At 61.7% G+C, this 18,930-nt stretch overlaps 1 protein-coding gene across 26 annotated transcripts in view; it reads left to right on the top strand.

Moving 5' to 3' along the window:
• Window positions 1-18,930, top strand: part of NCOR2 (nuclear receptor corepressor 2) — a 143,977-nt gene that overhangs the window by 66,757 nt on the left and 58,290 nt on the right. For 24 of the 26 annotated variants that reach the window (XM_081122405.1, XM_081122407.1, XM_081122408.1 and 21 more), the window contains 7 exons: window positions 2,287-2,353; window positions 3,807-3,979; window positions 4,347-4,440; window positions 7,002-7,180; window positions 10,277-10,331; window positions 11,634-11,732; window positions 18,807-18,913. In XM_081122405.1, the coding sequence (XP_080978531.1) occupies window positions 2,287-2,353; window positions 3,807-3,979; window positions 4,347-4,440; window positions 7,002-7,180; window positions 10,277-10,331; window positions 11,634-11,732; window positions 18,807-18,913 (774 nt within the window). The remainder of the gene's footprint in view (window positions 1-2,286; window positions 2,354-3,806; window positions 3,980-4,346; window positions 4,441-7,001; window positions 7,181-10,276; window positions 10,332-11,633; window positions 11,733-18,806; window positions 18,914-18,930) is intronic. The other 2 variants (XM_081122406.1, XM_081122411.1) reach the window with 1 other exon arrangement.

The raw sequence follows: 18,930 nt of genomic DNA, 5'->3' as shown, positions 1-18,930 counted from the left end.
ATAGCTAAACTTATAGAAGACCTGCAAACACAGTACAGAGAATGTCTCGTAGCTCCTTCCCATTTTCCTATGAATGTCCATTTTCTGGTCCAAGATCGGACCCAGGCTCCCACATCCCGCTCTGTCCTCGGGTCTCCGCCATTGTCAGCCTGTGCTGGTTCCTCGGCCTTCCCTTGGCTCTCCTGATCCTGACACTCTGGAATAGGACCGATCAGGGGTTTTGTAGAATGCCCCTTAGTTTTAGTTTGTCTGATATTTCCAGGAGGAGGCGGGGCTTGTGGACTTGGGGAAAAGTCCTGCAGAAATGAGGGAGACCCCCGCCCTGTCCCATCCCATTTGAGTGCAGTGTGGGCTCTCCGGGCCCGTGTCCCGGTGTGAGGTCTGCATGACTGCAGGTGTGGGCTCTCCAGGCCCGTGTCCTGGTGTGAGGTCTGCGTGGCTGCAGGTGTGGGCTCTCCAGGCCCGTGTCCTGGTGTGAGGTCTGCGTGGCTGCAGGTGTGGGCTCTCCAGGCCCGTGTCCTGGTGTGAGGTCTGCGTGGCTGCAGGTGTGGGCTCTCCGGGCCCGTGTCCCGGTGTGAGGTCTGCGTGGCTGCAGGTGTGGGCTCTCCGGGCCCGCGTCCTGGTGTGAGGTCTGCGTGGCTGCAGGTGTGGGCTCTCCGGGCCCGTGTCCCGGTGTGAGGTCTGCGTGGCTGCAGGTGTGGGCTCTCCGGGCCCGTGTCCCGGTGTGAGGTCTGCGTGGCTGCAGGTGTGGGCTCTCCGGGCCCGTGTCCCGGTGTGAGGTCTGCGTGGCTGCAGGTGTGGGCTCTCCGGGCCCGTGTCCCGGTGTGAGGTCTGCATGGCTGCAGGTGTGGGCTCTCCGGGCCCGTGTCCCGGTGTGAGGTCTGCGTGGCTGCAGGTGTGGGCTCTCCGGGCCCGTGTCCCGGTGTGAGGTCTGCATGACTGCAGGTGTGGGCTCTCCGGGCCCGTGTCCTGGTGTGAGGTCTGCATGGCTGCAGGTGTGGGCTCTCCGGGCCCGTGTCCCGGTGTGAGGTCTGCGTGGCTGCAGGTGTGGGCTCTCCGGGCCCGTGTCCCGGTGTGAGGTCTGCATGACTGCAGGTGTGGGCTCTCCGGGCCCGTGTCCCGGTGTGAGGTCTGCGTGGCTGCAGGTGTGGGCTCTCCGGGCCCGTGTCCCGGTGTGAGGTCTGCGTGGCTGCAGGTGTGGGCTCTCCGGGCCCGCGTCCTGGTGTGAGGTCTGCGTGGCTGCAGGTGTGGGCTCTCCGGGCCCGTGTCCTGGTGTGAGGTCTGCGTGACTGCAGGTGTGGGCTCTCCGGGCCCGTGTCCCGGTGTGAGGTCTGCGTGGCTGCAGGTGTGGGCTCTCCGGGCCCGCGTCCTGGTGTGAGGTCTGCATGACTGCAGGTGTGGGCTCTCCAGGCCCGTGTCCTGGTGTGAGGTCTGCGTGGCTGCAGGTGTGGGCTCTCCGGGCCCGTGTCCTGGTGTGAGGTCTGCGTGACTGCAGGTGTGGGCTCTCCGGGCCCGTGTCCCGGTGTGAGGTCTGCGTGGCTGCAGGTGTGGGCTCTCCGGGCCCGTGTCCCGGTGTGAGGTCTGCGTGGCTGCAGGTGTGGGCTCTCCGGGCCCGTGTCCTGGTGTGAGGTCTGCGTGGCTGCAGGTGTGGGCTCTCCAGGCCCGTGTCCCGGTGTGAGGTCTGCATGACTGCAGGTGTGGGCTCTCCGGGCCCGTGTCCTGGTGTGAGGTCTGCATGGCTGCAGGTGTGGGCTCTCCGGGCCCGTGTCCTGGTGTGAGGTCTGCGTGGCTGCAGGTGTGGGCTCTCCGGGCCCGCGTCCTGGTGTGAGGTCTGCATGACTGCAGGTGTGGGCTCTCCAGGTCCGTGTCCTGGTGTGAGGTCTGCGTGGCTGCAGGTGTGGGCTCTCCGGCTGTGTTTCTGGTCGTGGATGTGTCTCTGGTCACTTTGCCACAGCAGGTGTAGCTCATGGGCAGAGTAGAGCCTACATGTGTGGGGGGCTAATGGCAGCTCCAGGGGAGGGCAGGATGCCACAAGCACTTCTCCCTCTTCAGAGCCCCCTTTTCTGCAAACGAAACTCATCCTAATCGTGGGTGGGGAGCACGTCGGGTTGGGAGAGGAGAACGGACTTGGCAGTTGGGGGCTCGCTCCGAGGGGTACGGGCATCTCTTCCCTCGCTGAGAACCAGCACTGGCCACTTCGGGGCTGGCTCTCGGGACCAGTTCAAGGTGGACAGGATACTGAGCCCCTCGGTACTGACCCGCCCCTCTCGCTGTCCTCCTGCGTAGAAACCAGGCGATGCGGAAGAAGTTAATCTTGTATTTCAAGAGGAGGAACCACGCTCGGAAACAATGGGTAAGTTACCCCTCAGCCCCTTCCCCACACCTTGTCCCGGCCCCAGTGGGCCAGGCTTCCTTGGGAGCTGGAGACAGTCCATGCCACGTCAGGCCACACCTGCCGGGACCCCTTGGCTTTGCAGCTGTCCTGTTACCGAGTGCCCAGGCTGGGAAGAAGTGCCAAGGACAGCGACAGAAATGGGAAGAGACGGTAGCTGTCTCTGTGAAGCCGGGGGCTCAGAACACAGCTGCCCCATGGAGGCCTGGGGGTGGGTTGGGGTCGGGAATTCCGTTCTCCTTCCCACCCAACCTGGATGGGGAAAATCTGGTCCCTTGTCATTAGAGGACCCGTTGTGGGTTTCCAGGTGGAGAGAGAGAGAGGTTTGTGGTAAGAGTTGGAGGACTGGCATGGGCCGTGAGCTTTGCAATTGCAGGGAGCTCCCTTATAAATGAGGTTGGCCCAGCAGGCAGTGGCTGCATGGAGACAGACGGGCACTAGCTCCCGCATCCTGCCTGGAGAGCACATGAGAGGGAACCTGTGCAGCTGTGGCTTAAGGTGGCCGTGTCCGTCGTGGGGACATCAGGGCCGAGTGATGGAGGGGGAGTTACCTGCTGGTGTTCTTCCAGCTCTGAGGGGAAGAAGAGCTGATTCAGATGTGCTTAAAGAGTAAAGGCATTTGTGTAGCTCAGAAAGTCCACTGGGTGGAGTTCAGGAGTGGTGCGATCAGGTTTCGCCTTCATTTCTATGCAGTTCTTTTTGCCCAACTCTGTATGTTAATACATTGGCAAACTGGTTTCCCTGTGGGACCTGAATTCCTACAGCAGGTTGGAGTGTTCTAGAGCCACAGAGAGAGCACTTTCTCAGACCATTTCACCAGTCCTGATAGAACCACTCGAGGGCGTGAGTCCCTCTGAGCCAGTTCCTAAACTCACTCTGCTCTGGTCCCAGACCTCAGCTGGGCCCTCAGAGAGAGGAGACACTTCTGGCCCAGATACTCCGTGACTGGGAAGCTGGATGGGCGGTGTTTGGGACCCCCGGGGCCCTGTGGGACAGAGACCAGGAGCATGTCTGTGTTGCCGGCTGCTGTGGACGGGGCCCCGGCCATGTGTAGCTGCTGAGCGCTGGAAATGGGGCTGGGTGACCAGGAATCTAAATTTTAAATGTTACAGAAATTTACACGAACTGAACAGCCACACACGGCCAGCGGCATCCACTTTAGATGCGGCCTTTCTAGAGGGCAGCCAGGCAGGGCGGCCACTACCCAAGGAGGGAGGTACCCAGGCCCTGGGTGGAGAGAAGCCTCTGGGTTTTCTTCAGGGCCCGGGTATGCCCAGGTCTCACGTGACTGTGCATATCTGCTGTGTGACTGGGTGTCTGTGTGACCCCGAGCCCATGTAGAGTGGGCAGCAGTGGGGAGGCTGCAGGCCGGGTGCAGGGGGACCCTCAGCAGTGCCCCCCGTGGTGCCCCCAGGAACAGAAGTTCTGCCAGCGCTATGACCAGCTCATGGAGGCCTGGGAGAAGAAGGTGGAGCGAATCGAGAGCAACCCCCGGCGGCGGGCCAAGGAGAGCAAGGTGCGGGAATACTACGAGAAGCAGTTCCCCGAGATCCGCAAGCAGCGCGAGCTGCAGGAGCGCATGCAGAGGTGAGCGGGGTGCCTGCCTGCTGCCCTCCCTGCCCCTGGGACTCACCGGGGACCTGGGCCAGCTTGAGGCCTGGTCAGCAGAGGCGCCCCGGCCTGTGTGAGACGGAAAGCCCAGCAGGGTGTCAAACTGGCGGCCCCTTGTAGTGTTGGGGTCCCGACATTCCCGGGCCGGACTGGGGGCTCCATGCCCTCCCCGGTACCCCTCGGTGTGGGGCTGTCCCTGTGGGTGTGGGAGCCCCAGCCCCTCCCCGCTGCCCACGGGCTGTCTCAGGGGAAGTTGTGGGCTCGGGTCTGTGCTGAGGTACCGGCCTCCGGTCCCTCCCTGGCTGCCGAGGCCTGGTCCTGAGCGTGTCCCTCTGGTTTCCAGTAGGGTGGGCCAGCGGGGCAGTGGGCTCTCCATGTCAGCCGCCCGCAGTGAGCACGAGGTGTCTGAGATCATCGACGGCCTCTCGGAGCAGGAGGTGAGTCCCCGGCCTTGACTTGATTTGTTCCTGGTGGTTGACGTCAGGGCTTGTTACTGAGGTGTGGGCAGAACCATCGTGGGTGTCAAGGTGCCCGGGGGTAGCCATCCCTGTCCCTCGGCCTGAGGGATGAGCAGAGACAGGTGTTCCTGGCCTCCTGATCCCCCTCTTCCTTCTGTGCCACCCGTTGGCTGAATCCCACTGGAAGCCGGAGGGTGGGGTGGGGGCCCTAAGAGCTATGGTGTCTTAAGTCAGCCTCCTGCTGCCTAGAACCAGGGGCAGAGGGAGAATCCCCACCACACCCACTGTCCACACGGCAGGGACCTCCTGTGAGACCTCCCAGCCCCACCACCTCGAGCTGGGGCCATGCCTGGACACCTCAAGTTCAGCCTGGGTGACCCTGGCTGTGGTCACCGGAGCCCAGAGATGGGCAGTAAGCAGAGAGAGGAGGCCTTTTCACCTGGGGAAGGACTGGTGTTGGCCTGTCCCCTCCCTGGTCGCGTAGGTCAAGTATGTCACGTGCCCACCCCCCATGTCCCCAACACCACAGTAGACGGGGAGCCTTCAAGGAGGAGGGGCTCATGCGTCCTCACTGGGGACTTTTGTCCAGATGGGACTTATTATTGCTCTGACTCAGGGCAGTAGTCAGTGGCTATTTAAGTTGAAATCAACTAAAATTAAAAAAAAATAAAAATCCAAGTCCAGTTGCCCAGGGTTGCTCGGTCGGGCATTGTCACATGCACCAGGAGGCTGCTAGTTCAGTTCCGGGTCAGGGCACACGCCCGGGTTTCGGGCTCAGTCCCCAGCAGGGGGCGTGCAGGAGGCAGCCGGTCAGTGACCCTCTCACCACTGATGTTTCCGTTTCTCTTCCCCTCTCCCTTCCTCTTCCTGAAATCAATAAAAAACATTAAAAAAAAAAAAATCCGGTTTTCCAGTCACGCCAGACACATTGCGCGTGAGTGGCCGCCGTGCGGGACGGGGCGGTGGACTGTTGTACGGGGCAGTGCTGCTGTGGCCCAAGTGTCCAGTAGGACAGCAGAGAGCCTTGGGGACCTGTGTCTGGTTTAAATGGTGGCGTCCTTGGCCCCACCCCCCACCCTGGAGGTCCCGACTCGGCTACCCTAGGGCGGAGCCCAGGAGTGTGTGTTTTTACCAGGCTACCCAGGTGATTCTGATACAGGCAGTAACCCACTCTGGCCAGTAGAAAAGAGCATTCGTTTTAAAACTTTGCACAATACGTCCCTGTTTTAAACATTGTTCAGCCAACAGAAAGCAGAACTCAGGGTGCCTCTGCCCACAGCCCCACCAGCGGGTCTGCCCCAGTTCCCGCCCGGATGCTGTGGCCACGGGCAGGTCCCACAACAGCACAGACAGGCTGGTTTTGCCCTGGAAGCCAGAGGAGGGAGGCCCTTCCCCATGGGTCCCCTGCCTGTTTCAGGGCCTGGGACATCGGGGCTGACTCAGCATCCCCAGGTCCTGGCCACGTGAAAATGTAGCCACTGGCGTCCTCAGGGGTTGTGGAAGGTGTAGCACCCAGAGGATTGAGACTTCACCTCAGGCCGACCTGAGGCTCCCCAGGAGGGCGGGAAGGGGGACTGGGCAGGAGGAGAGAGATCTACCCCTTCTTTGGGGGGGCTGTTGGCAGATAGGGCGCAGGCCTCATGTGGAAGAGACAGGGAGGGAGCCCCGGAGAGCAGAACAGGGTTCTGCTGGTGCCGGTGACCATGGCTGTGGTCCGACAGTATTTTCCTCAGGCATCTGGGGAGGTGAAGATATTGGATGGCTGCTAGGATGCTGGGGAGGCTCAGGGCTCCGCAGGGTCCCTTTTCCCAGCAGGGTCAGGACTGACCTCCCCACCCTCCCCCACCACTGAGTGGAGAGGTCAGATGTGGGAGGCTGGGCTGGTCTCCTTTGAACCAGCTGACCTCGGCCCAGCTGGGTCTTCACCGGCCCCCAGAGGTGGGTAATTGCCGGCCAGTAACGGGCCGCCGCGGAGATCTGGGGAGATGAGCCCAGCTGAGTGGCAACTCAGCCCATTTAGGCCGCCCCGATGCGTTATGGGCGACTCCCGCCAGCACCCAGGTGGGTGCTCCGGGGGCAGCTGGACGCCAGGGCTGGGAGCACATGGTTTTGCCCTCTGCCCACAGCCCCCGCCCCACCCCGTGTGCCCTCTGAACCCAAGCCCCTTAGGCCCAGCTGCACCAAGCATCTCCCCGCGGTGGTTTACGGCACCTGCGTTTCCAGAGGAAGATTCACTGCTCCCCTCTCACGACAGATGGGCCACCGCCACTCTGCGCTGATTTACAGCCCTGCCCACTGTAAACCCGCCTGGCGCTGCCTTTAAACTCTCCCTCCCCCAGCACCGGCTGCTATTACTTTTTTGCTCATCCCTCTCTCCCTCCCTCTCTCCCTCCCTCTCTCTCTGGTTCACGGTTTCCCACTCTCGGAACATCCGTCCCCTGCGCAGGTCCCCGGGTCGCCGGCGTTGGTTGGCGGGGACCCCCCTCCCCGCCCTGGCCCCGTCTCCCCCTGACCGGGTCCTCTGCCTCCCCTCCCTGCAGAACCTGGAGAAGCAGATGCGCCAGCTGGCGGTCGTCCCGCCCATGCTGTACGACGCCGACCAGCAGCGCATCCGGTTCATCAACATGAACGGGCTCATGGGCGACCCCATGAAGGTGTACAAGGACCGCCAGGTCACCAACATGTGGAGCGAGCAGGAGAAGGACACCTTCCGGGAGAAGTGAGTGCGCCCCTGCGCCGGCCGCGCTGCGACTGACTGCGAGCTGACCGGGCGCTTACGCGGCAGGAACGCGTAACCTCAGCGCTGGAGGCCGGAGGTCTGAGGTCGGGGTGTCGGGGCCGGCTCCACCTGGAAGCCCCGAGGGAGGCGGCTCCCCTCTGTGTCTCCTGAGTTCCGTGGTTCCTGCAGCCTGTCGTTCAGTGGCTGGTAGCTGGATGGCTCCTTCTCCGCTTTTGTTTTCATGTGGCCCCTTTTTTGTGTTTTCGTGGGTGTTTTTTTGTGGTCCTCTTTGTGTCTCTTACTCTTCTTTGGAAGACACCACTCGTACTAGATTTGGGGCCCACCCTACTCCAGTGTGATCTCATCTAACTCACTACATCTGGGAAGAACTCATTTCCAAGTAACGCCTCATTTTGAGGTTCTGGGTAGACGTGAGTTTGGGGGACACTGTTTGACTCAGGACGTGGTCTGGAGGCGGCCTCACGTGAGCCGAGGCCACGAGAATCGGAAGCACAGGGCCTTCGGGAGGGTCTCTGGGGCTGGGCTGCAGCCTTGTGCAGGGATACGTGGCTGGCCTCTGGCTTTTTGGTTTTTGTTTTGCTTTGAAAATGGGAATCTGTCGAGCATTCCGTCCCAGGCAGGCACTGTGCCAGTGTTTTCTGGGCATTTTCCTTATTTTTTCTTTTTATCTCTCATAACAGCAATGTCAGAGCGGCCCCATTACATAGGTGAGGAAATGGGCTCAGAGACATGAAGACATTTAATGAAGGCCACACAGCTTGCAAGTGGTAGTGGTAGGATGGCAGGATTTATACTCCCCCCAGATTCAGGGACTCGGCTCAGTGGGAATGAGGGGCTCATGGGGGAGGGGACACAGGGCCAGGGAGCAGAGGGCTTTGGAAGCAGAAGCAGGAGCTGGATGCTAAGAAGGGAGGCTCGGGGCCTCTAAAACATAAAAGCAGAATGACAGTGTTTTGGGGGGACGGATGGAAAAAACCCTCCTCCCCCGTGAGGAAGGAGGGTGGGAAACTGAGGCACAGGCAGAGGCCCCAGTGCTCCACCGGGAAGTGTGTTGGAAACAGTCTCTTCCTGCCTCACCACTGGCCTCTTATCTCCACCTGTGCCTCTGGAGAAGGCCTCATGGGCAGGAGAGTTTCTTCAAGACATGGGGCAGGCTGGGGGCAGTCTCTGCCCCTCCCAGGGGCGGGGGCTGGGGCAGGTTAGCCAGTACAGACCCCAGGACTTGACAGTGCAGGAGGGGCAATTGGGAGGGGCAATGCAGGGAGAGGGTCCCAGGTGACACCGATTCAGCCATCTCCAGGAAGTGGCCCTGTGGGGAGCAGTTCCTGAGGCATGTTTATTAGGGTTTAAGCTCGGAGACGGAAAAGCCCAGGTCCCGGGGTGGCTCCTGCCAGGTCCTCGCTGTCACAGGGATGATTGCTCCACAGTTGAATCAAGTCCTCCCTCCGTAGGAGGCATTATGCACATTCAGGCCAGTGAAGTGACTATAGAACAGTGAAGGATGCTGAGAGTTACTGTTGCATTAGGTATTTAAATCTCCCTGGTATGTTTGGTATTTATGCTATCTCAAGAGGAAAAAAAAAAGGTGTTTCTGGGTGTTTTCTGTGTTTCAGCCTTTTTAGAGATTTCATGTTTCTGTTCAGACCTAGTTAACTCACTATAAACTCGCAGACTGAGGCTGGGGCTGGGCTGACATCTGCAGCGGCCTGTTTGGGGCACTTACCTTTCACAGACTGTGGTCCTGGTTGAGGTCTCATTTTCAGTTGGATTGGTAGCTCAGGGCCTTTGACAATCCCGTGTGGGTGGCGTAGATCTTTGCCACTCCCCCTCTGGGCCTCAGTTTCCACGTCTGTAAACTGGGTGAGCGACAGTCGCTGTTCAGCTGTACCGAGGTGCCCGGTCACAGTCAGTTCTCGGTAATCGTTCACAGAGGGTACAAATGTCGATTGGAGGGGGAGGTGGACAGGTGCCCCAGGAGATTTCCAAGCTCCATTCCTGATCTCCTTAGGGGCCCATCTCTGCTTGGGGAAACCCTGCAGAAAGGATTTGGGGGGAAGGAAGTGTCCTGGGGCAGGGAGAGGGAGGGGACCGGAAGCCTGTCTGTCTGGAAAAGGAGGGTGTTAGGCCTGCCCGAGGCGGGATCCCAGGCGGGGAAGCCCGCCATCCACTCCTGGCTTCCTCCAGGAAGAGAGAAGAGGCCATTCCGGATTTTCCGGTATCTGGTTGGGGAGCGGGGGGAGGGGCCCCTGGCCTCCTGCCCAGCCATCTGGAGGGCCAGGCGCTGGACCAGGCTCCCTCTGGGGGACCCAGGGCCCCTGCCTCTCCAGCAGCCTCTTCTTTCCCTGCGGGAGGCTGCGGAGCCTTGGCATTGTGGGGACAGCCAGGCTAAGGCTGGGCCCATGCCAGTGACTCCACCCAGCATCCCTGGAGCCGGAGCTGCCCTGACCCACATCTCCGCCCCCACGGCCCGCCTGCTCCCGTGGCCCTGACATTTGAGGCTGGCTGAGGTCTTTCCCAGTAATTCTCCCGGCTTCCCAGGAAGCCAGTTGGTGGGGCGCCAGCTCCCCGCCACCCCTCTGGCTCAGTCCCTTCTCGCCGCCTCCTTGGCCGGCCTGCCTCCGGCCCCCCTCCCCGAGGGCACTTGGAGCCTGTGCTCCCCACACTCGAGACCTGACCGGTGTCCTGGCTGGTGGGGGCCCCTCATGGGCCCGGCGAGGCCAGCTTCCCAGGCCCGGCTGGAGACAGAAACAAAAGCAGATTTTAAGAGGTGGGGGGGAATCCCACCAAAGAGCCGCTTGCTATGTCCTCATTTTTCCTGGAAGCGGCCTCCAGCAGGACAAACAAATATATTTTCAAAGGCGCTAAAACCAGTGACTCACTCCAAGGAACGCCCTCTCTTCGCCCTTGGCCCGCCCGCCCAGCCCTTCCCACACCCCCCTGGGCTTAATTGCTCTGAGTGGGGCGGTGCCCGCCCAGCCGGGCCAGCGGAGATGGCAGGCGCCCGGGAGCTCGGCGGCCGCCCAGCCGGGAAGCCCCCCTTGGCCGGGTCTCAGGCCCACCTCTCTCTCCCCGCAGGTTCATGCAGCACCCCAAGAACTTCGGCCTGATCGCATCTTTCCTGGAGAGGAAGGTGAGTCACAGCCCGCCAGCCCGGCCGCCCCGCCCTGTGCCCTACTGGCGTCCCCTCCTTGGGGCAGCTGCTGGGCCAGGGCGAAGGGCCTCCCTCCCCACCCACGAGGCCTCTGCCCGTGAGCCCCTTGCTCTAGTCCTGTATCTGTCAGTCCTTCCCTCCTTCCCTTCTGGGAGAAGCAGCCGCAGGCCCCGCCCCCGCCTCCCGGGCCCAGGGGGCGGAGCTCCGGGCTGGGAAACCCTAGGAGGGAGCCGTGCGCTGGGCTTCCCTGGAGCCGGCGCCTGGTGCGTGGCTGCCAGCGTCCTCGCCAACTGGGCACAGGTTCTGGGAGCCACGGCGTCCTAATTAAGGCTTTATAGGCAAAGTGGCGTCCTTCTAGGGGGCCGGACGGAATGACCTTTCTGGTCCCTTATGCTCACTGTGTATTTGCTGACACCTGATGCCAAGCCAGGCATGTGGCGGGCAAGTCCCCATCCCCTTCAGACACACCCTCACCTGGCACTGACTCTCGAACCCCACCTTGGCCCAAACAGCCTGGGGGCAGCGTCCCTCTCAGGCTCCCTCTTGTGCCCCCCCTGAGGCTGGCAGAGCAGAGCAGTGCCCGCAGTGGCCGCAGGTGGGGGACGCTGGTGAGGGGGGCTGAATGTGGCCCTGTCAGCCTTGGGACCCTGGGGTCACAGGGCAGAGTGGGAAAGGATTCCCACGAAGGTTCACCTCCCGGGGCCGCTGTTCTGGGTGTTGTAAGCGGTGTCCCCCTAAATCTCGTTTCTCAGGTGGGGCGTTCACGTCTCCCCCCAGCTTTGCAAATGCCCTTCAGACTCCAGGAGGGTGGTGGAGTGGGAGCCAGGTTACTTACCTTATAGGGTCCCAGTTGTCCCCAGGTCTGCCTTTAATGAGCTGATAACCAAAGGAGGAGGGGACTGGGCAGTGGGGAAGCGTCTCCCCACCTGAGAAACCAGCGTGGAGAAGCAAGCCCCCTAAGTAGCCTCCCCCCCGAGTTAGTGTTGTCGGTGCAGTCACCAGTAGCAGCAGCAACAGTTCAAACAGGTGACAATTCTATGGTGTGTCCTCTGCTCCGGGCACCGTCCTGGGTACTTACTCACTTGGTCTTCCTGACAACTCTGGAGTACGAGCTATTAGTATCCTCATTTCACAAATGAGAAAACTGAGACACAGGTCAGGTAGCCTGGCCAAGGTCCCGCAGCTGGGACATGGGGAGGCGGGATTTGAACCCAGGGCTCTGGCTCCTGGCTGCCCACACTATGCACCTGCTCAGTGTCCCGTCCCCCCCCCCGCCCGCAGACGGTGGCTGAGTGCGTCCTCTATTACTACCTGACCAAGAAGAATGAGAACTACAAGAGCCTGGTGAGGCGGAGCTACCGGCGCCGCGGGAAGAGCCAGGTGAGAGGCGGCCCGGGCGGGGGCCTCCGGGACTGGTTCCCAGCATGCTCAGCAGCAGGCTCCCTCCCTTTGGGGGCCCCCTCCCTGGGGGCGTCTGGCCTCCCCCAGCAGCAGAGAACAGCCGGGAGGAGCAGCCACTTGGTTCTCAGCCTGGAAAATTCTAGAACTCAGCCTGGTGACCCGTGGGCCCTGGGGTTAAAGGCTGTGTTCTCAGAGCAAGGGCTGGGTTCCTGGGCTGATGGGGGCTGGTCCACAAACTTAGCATTTTAAAAATTTTAATAGTTTTGTGTGTTTGTTTTAATGCATGTTTGAAAGAAAGCTTGGCCGGTACTTCAACCTGTAATTTTTCAGACTTCGCTGCTCGGGGTGAGACTGGAGGATTATTTACTTTAGAGCAAACTCTGGCCCGGCAGCTGCTTTTGTGAATCAAGTTTTATTGGTACACGGCCACGCCCACTTATTTGCATGTTGCTGTGGCAACAGCTGTGTTTCGGAGACTTGACAGAAACCGCAAAGCCTAGAAAATCAACTCTCTGGTTCTTTGCAGAAGTCTGTCGACCTCTGAATGAAAAGAAAAAGGGTTTGGCATAAAAAGTGCTCAGGAGATGAAGGCAAAGATGACGGGGTCATGGCACAGAGCCGGAGGGGGTCATGAGGGTTTGGTGTTTGGGAGAAGAGGGAAGGGAGTGGGTCTGTCCCGCTTCCCAGGGAGCACCCAGCGGGAGGCAGCGCCAGTGCTCGGGAGCCGCGGCCTGTGGTCGGAGGGGCTTGGGCACTGCTGTGCCGGCCAGGAGCTGGTCAAGGCATGTCCTTCCCTACATGGCCTCAGGGAGCCCAGGGGAGTGTGACAAAGGCCAGCAGACTGTGCCCCGTGGGGTCCTGGAGGGGTGAAACTGAGTCGCGGACCCCGAGACATGGCTGGCGTCCGGCGGAAGCAGTCGCGCTTTCCCCGGAGGGCCGTGAAATCGCAGAGGCTGGTCGGCACCCTCAGCAGGGCCTGGGAGCCCGTGTTTCTAACAAGTTCCCAGCCAGGGACACTCTCAGAACCTCAGCCTGCAGGAGGGCTCTGGGAATGCCCCGAGGATAAAGGAAGGGAGCAGGTGGCAGAAGGGAAACAGGCACAGTGCAGGCCCCTGGCTGCCCTGATTGGCCGTCGGGCGCTCTGGAGCTGGGATGGCCTTCGAGGTTTCCCAGGTGGGCTGAGAGGGTCCGGTCCTGGGCCACAAGCCACGGGAACCCTCCATGGGTAGGGCAGCAAACTCCTCTCTGGAAGGGGACCTGGCCAGTCTGTCTTGGACAAATCGTGTGTATTTGCATATTTGCAAACTATAGCACGCAGCACTTGTGACCTTCGTGAATGCTTAACCTCAGCATATTTGCACTGGGCCCCTACATCCATTCAGGTGACACCCCGCCGTGCCACACACTCACCTTTCACCCTGTGCCAGGCAGTGTGTCCATCGTTTGTGGGCTACATCTAGAAAGTGTGGGTGGGTATAAAACTCCCTGATGAACTGCATCGGCTGTCGGGAGTGTCTGGGGTCAGGCCTCAGACCTGCGCCTCCCCTCGGCTGCCCTCCGCCCTGCCCCGAGGAGAGCAAGGCCCGTCCGAGGTCCTTGGTGCGCTGCTGCTCAGCCCTGTGGCCGGCTGGAGGCAGGGGAGGCCTGTACTTGGACTGCTGGGATGGCTTTCTTGTTTGCGGGGTGGTGCTGCCCGCCTTCTGGAAGCTTCTCCGTATTCTGCCAGTGAGACTGGGCCTTGCCATAAACCTCTGGGAGGCTGGCCCCTGCACGCCCACCCCCACCTGAGCCGGCATGCCTGAGCCCTGGCAGGAGAGGGCTGAACCCCCCGATCTCCTGGCTCCTGCGCACTGGGACTCAGCCTGAGTGGCTGGTGAACTTGTGGTCTGGGCCGTGGTCCGAATGTCCTCTCCTGAGGTGAATCACCAGCCGAGGCAGGGCCAGCCCCGAGCCCTGGGTGCCGGCCCAGTGGTTTATAGTTCATGATTCATGGGCGAGGGGGCCGAGCTATCTCAACCGATGGCAAAACCCGAGCCCAGGAATGCTGTGGTCAGTAGTTGGCCTAACTATGCAGACCGTCGGGGAGCCGGGGATGAGGCTGATGCCGGCCAGGCAGCAGGGCAGGTCTCAGAGGCAGTAGTGACCACGAGGCCTGGCCTCCCAGTGATGGGAGGGCCGTGCTGTGGAGGGAGCGTGTCTCCAGGGGTGAGTTGCCACTGGCTGGGTATGGAGGGGAGAGGGGGCGGCTGGGGAGCAGGGCTGGTCGGGTCTTCTCGTGGCTGCGTGGTCTGTGATCTTTTCTATCTGCAGAGCTGGGCAAAGGGCAGGAAACATCCCTCCTGAGCGCCCAGCCCCTGGCCTGCCCCTCCCAGGGCCTGAGCAGGGAAGTCCAGGGAGGGGACGCTTCCTCCCTCCAGCTCCCAGCCTGCCTGCCTCGGCTGCCAGCCCTTCCTGAGGGGCAGGCCCCTCACCCCCAGGTCTCCTGCTTGTTTCTGGATTGACCTCTCTGTTTCGTTTCCCTGTCTCTTCTCTGCTTCTGTCTCTTCCATCTCCTTTCAAACCAGTGCGCGTACGTTCACACACACAGGCACGCACACGCAGACACGCACACACACGCACACAGGCACACGCACACACACGCACACAGGCACACACAGGCACGCACACACACGCACACAGGCACGCACACGCACGCACACAGGCACGCACACGCACACAGGCACGCACACGCACACAGGCGCACACAGGCACGCACACGCACACAGGCACACACAGGCACGCACACGCACACAGGCACACACAGGCACGCACACGCACACACACGCACACAGGCACACACACGCACGCACACAGGCACGCACACACACACACAGGCACGCACACGCACACAGGCGCACACAGGCACGCACACGCACACAGGCACACACACGCACGCACACACACACAGGCACACACAGGCACGCACACGCACACAGGCACACACAGGCACGCACACGCACACAGGCGCACACAGGCACGCACACGCACACACACACACACACACACACACCCCAGTCTGGATCTCTCGCTTTCCCTCATCTCCCCTCCTCTCCCTGACCCTGCTTCCCACCCCTCCCCCAGCCCCCTCCCAGCTCCCCGCTGAGGGACAGGTGACCTTGTTCCGGCTGCTACGACACTCTAGAGGCTACTGGAATAGGGACAGAGTGACCCGGGAAGGTGTGCCAGGGCAGGGCCATTCAAGCGTGGTCCACGGGAGGGAGGGGGCAGCCGCTGTGTAGTTAGTCCGCCCTGGTTCCCAGGGCCTGGCTGCCACCGCCCCCGACGGCTCCCGGGTGAAGTCTAGCAGGGACATGTAGCAGGCCACACGGGGCCATGTTGCCTCCAGGCTGATGGGCTGTGCTGCTCCTGGCTGAGTGCGATCTTCTTGTGTCTCATCCCACCCGGCCACCCGGACAGGGATGGGCGTCCAGCGGGGGGTGGGTCCCTCTTCCCTGGCAGCCTGGGTTGCAGGAGGCAGCAGCTTCCACTCTGCGGGGGGCAGGCCGGGCTGGGCCGGCTTGCATCTGGATTTAGGGCTCGAGCGAGCAGATGTCCCCGGCTCTCCGCCCAGTTGTGTGCTAAGTGGGAACAGGCCTATGGGAGGGAGGCTCCTCCGGGTCCCCAGGCCCCAAGACACATCCCAGGGGATGTTGTTCTCAGCAAGGCAGCTGGGGGGCGAGCCCCGGGGAGGCAGGAGAGGCTGTACCCTGGGGACCAATCAAGCTGGGCTGCTGTTTTGGGAGAAGACAAGCATGGCCTTGTGGGCCGTGATGGGGAAGCAGGGAGACCACGTCAAAGGGAGAGAAAGACTCACATGAATCACATGAGTCCCGCCCAGAAAACTTGAGGCATCAGTGAGACCCCAGGGGGCGAGGGGCTGACAGACCTCGCATCCAGGCACCCCAAGCTGGGCTGCAGAGCTGGGAGATAGTCACCAGAGGGTAGCGTTCGTGTGGGGCCCACACCAGCTTGACAGCTGGCGGTGCGTCCTGGGCCACGTTGGAGTCCTTGTTTCATGTCTTCCCAGTGTCACTGTTCTAGGTGATTCCGCGGTGAACAGTACAAACGAGGTCCCCCAAGCTGACTCCCATATGGGAGGCGGACAGCATACAAGTAAATCAGCATGGTTGTTTCTGTGGGAGCCTGGAGGCTGCTGATGAGGGAGGGAAGCTCTAAGAGAGCTGACCCTGAAGGCTTCCCGGAGGAGGTGTCATTTCAGCTCAGAGCTGAGCGATAAGAAGGAACCGGCCAGGCAGAGTTGGGGGCTTGTCCAGCACTCAGTGCTCCAGAAGCAGGGTCCCTTGGGGATTGGAGCTGAGGTCTCTGGCTGACCATAGACCTGGTCAGGTTTTCTGCAGAGCTGTGCTGTGGTTTGGGGGGCACGTTCTCAACCAAGCCCCAGGCAGGAAGCCCATCGTCAGTCCATCTGAAAAGCAAAGCGGGACCCCTGCCGTGAGTGGCGGAGCCCTTTGAGATGGTGGAGTTTGGCTTTTGGCTCTTCCCCCAGGTCCCCAGGCATCACTTATTGCCAGGGACCAGGGGCCCGGGTGAGTTCTGTGGTCCAGGGACCCCAGCCTCATCCTGCCCTGGGTGCTGCCCATAAATGCAGAGTCTTAGCCTGCCCCAGCCCCACCCAATCAGACCTGTATTGTCCCAGTATCATCAGGTGGTCCGATCCAGTTTGAGCAGTGCTGGTTTGGAGCAGGGGAGGGCAAACAACTGCCCCAGGGGGAGGGGGGCAAAGCCTGTTTTTGTTGATGAAGTTTTATTGGCACCCCCCCCCCCCCCCGGGTTTGCTTACAGTTTGGCTGCTTTCACGCTACCAGGGTAGAGTCGAGTGGTTGTGATGGGACTGAGGAGTAATGGCCCTAAAGTGTTTACCAGCTGGGCCTCAGAAAGCGATTCCCAGCTCCTGGTCTGAAGCACCAGTTCTCACACTTGGGGGTTTAAACCCCCCAGTGCCTGCGTCTCACCCGAGATTCCCACGTGGTGGGTGTGGGCGGGCCTGTGAGAAGGACTTCCCGGAGCCCCCGGGTGCTCTGTGGGTGCAGCCCTTGGGCTGTAAGCGCCAGGGCTCTGAATTGCCCGGGAACCCAGCCCCTGCAGGTGTGCGAGCCAGGGCACTGATAGGTGATGACCTAGCTCTTTCTCCCAAGGTCAGCCCAGGTTAACGGCAGCATTTGCCAGGGGCTCTGCATGGTGCCGGGACTGCTGTGTTTTTCACCCTCCTGGTCCTCAGGACGTCAGACAGGGCAGGAGCAGATGGACAGGACTATGTGCACAGATGCACAGCACAGCAAGGACACATAGTAGGCGCTCGGGAAACCCCAGCATCCTCTGAGGGGCATTCCAAGGATTTTGGAAGGGAGGCACTGAGCACCGTGCCGGGTGCAGGTGCAAACAGCTCCGTGCCAGGTGCAGGTGCAGCCCCCTGGGCTCAGCTGGTGCAGCCAGCCGGGATGCATTAGCACGGGCTGGGAGGCTGAGGCTGGGCCAGCTGCTGCCGGGGCCTCGGTGGGAGCCCCATCTGCTGGCTGTGTCGGAGGTAGACAGAGGCCTGCAAGAATGAGACCCCTAGGTGCCTGGAGACCCCACCAGCCTAGACCCAAAGGACAATGACAGGGGCTCCAGGAGGGACAGCAGGAGATGCTCCCGAGTGAAGCTGCAGCCACGGGGGTGGGGGTGGGGGGTGGTTCTTGGCACAGCTCAGCCCAGGGTGGCCTCAGGAGATGCCAAGCTCCCTGGGGTTGGAAAGCCCCCGCCCTGCCTGGCCCCCGTCCTGGGTGTTGGGTTCCTAGGTGTGCCAAAGCCGGCCAGTGTGTGGCAACCATGCCAGGTGGCCCACGTGGCCAGGGAGCCCTCCTCAGTCAGCAGAGCCATCTCAGCCAAACTACGCAGAGGGGCTGGGCTGGGCTGGGGGTGGGGGGTTTGCCAGCCGAGGTAGCTTTGTATGTTGGCGGGAATGTGTTCCTGGTACAGAGGAAAGATGGGGGGAAGGAAGCCCTCTCCCCATCTTGTCCATTTGCTGAGGTCTCTTTCCCTGTGGTTTGAAAATCGGTGTGACTGTGTCCCTAGTACACACCAAGTAGTGGGTTTGTTTCCACTTGGTTCAGCAGGATGGCCAGATGGTTCAGTTTGGCCGCTGCCCGCAGGGAGGGCTTTGGGGTGGCCCAGAGAACCCCTGAGCTTTGGAAGAAATCAGGCAGGACAGAAAGGAAGTCGGGCGGTGGCGCGGGAAGGAGCCGGCGGAGGCTCCCGCTTCCTCTCCCGTCTTCTGAGGCCCAGAGTGGTGGGCAGGCTGGCCCTGCCCGGTGTCCACCTCACCTGCCTGGCCTGCTTGGGAGGAGATGAAAGAAAGAGGCCCTCAGAGGAGGCTGGTTTGCCTGTGAGCGTCTTTGATCTCCCTGTAAAACGGGGAGAGCGCCCGCCCCTCCTAGGGCCCCGTGGCAGCAGGGTGGCCTCATAGACACAGCCACGTTCCATGGGCCGGGAACGTGGAGACTGAGGCCGGGAGAAGCGCCTGAGCTGTGCCCGTGATGGACAGGGCTGGGGTCAGGGGTGTACCCCAGGTTCCCCGATGCTCGCTCCGCTCTTGCCCGAGGCTGAGCGGGGCACCTCCCGCTGGCGTTCGAGGGCTGTGCTTCCCAGAAATACCTGTGCCAGACGCCAGCGCTGTGGGGTTCTCACGCTTCAGCCTCCCGCCTCCTGGCGCACGTGGAGGCTCCCGGAACACCCCTGCTTTCAAGGGGGAGGAATCCGCGCACAGAGGGGTTAAGATCTTCATTGAGGGTCACAGAGCCACCAAGTGGAGGAGGCGGCGCTTTCTACACCTCGCCCATGGCTCCTGTCCCCTGGCCCTGTGGGCTGTGGCCTGGGGGTCCCTGAGTTCTATGACCCCCCCCGCCTCCCCACATCCCTGCCCCCCAGTACCCTCTGCCCACCCTCTCCCTCCCCTGGCCTGCCCAGCCCAGGTGCAGACTCACCTGCCTCACTGTCCCCCTCCTGTGCTGGCAGCAGCAGCAGCAGCAGCAGATGCCCCGGAGCAGCCAGGATGAGAAGGAGGAGAAGGAGCCCGAGAGGGAGGAGGAGAGGCCCGAGGACGACCGGGAGGAGCTGACCAAGTAAGGCCCGGGCGGGC

The sequence above is a fragment of the Miniopterus schreibersii genome, assembly GCF_964146895.1.
Source record: "Miniopterus schreibersii genome assembly, chromosome: 20".
Taxonomy (NCBI): domain Eukaryota; kingdom Metazoa; phylum Chordata; class Mammalia; order Chiroptera; family Miniopteridae; genus Miniopterus; species Miniopterus schreibersii.
This window is presented reverse-complemented; position numbering and strand designations above follow the sequence as displayed.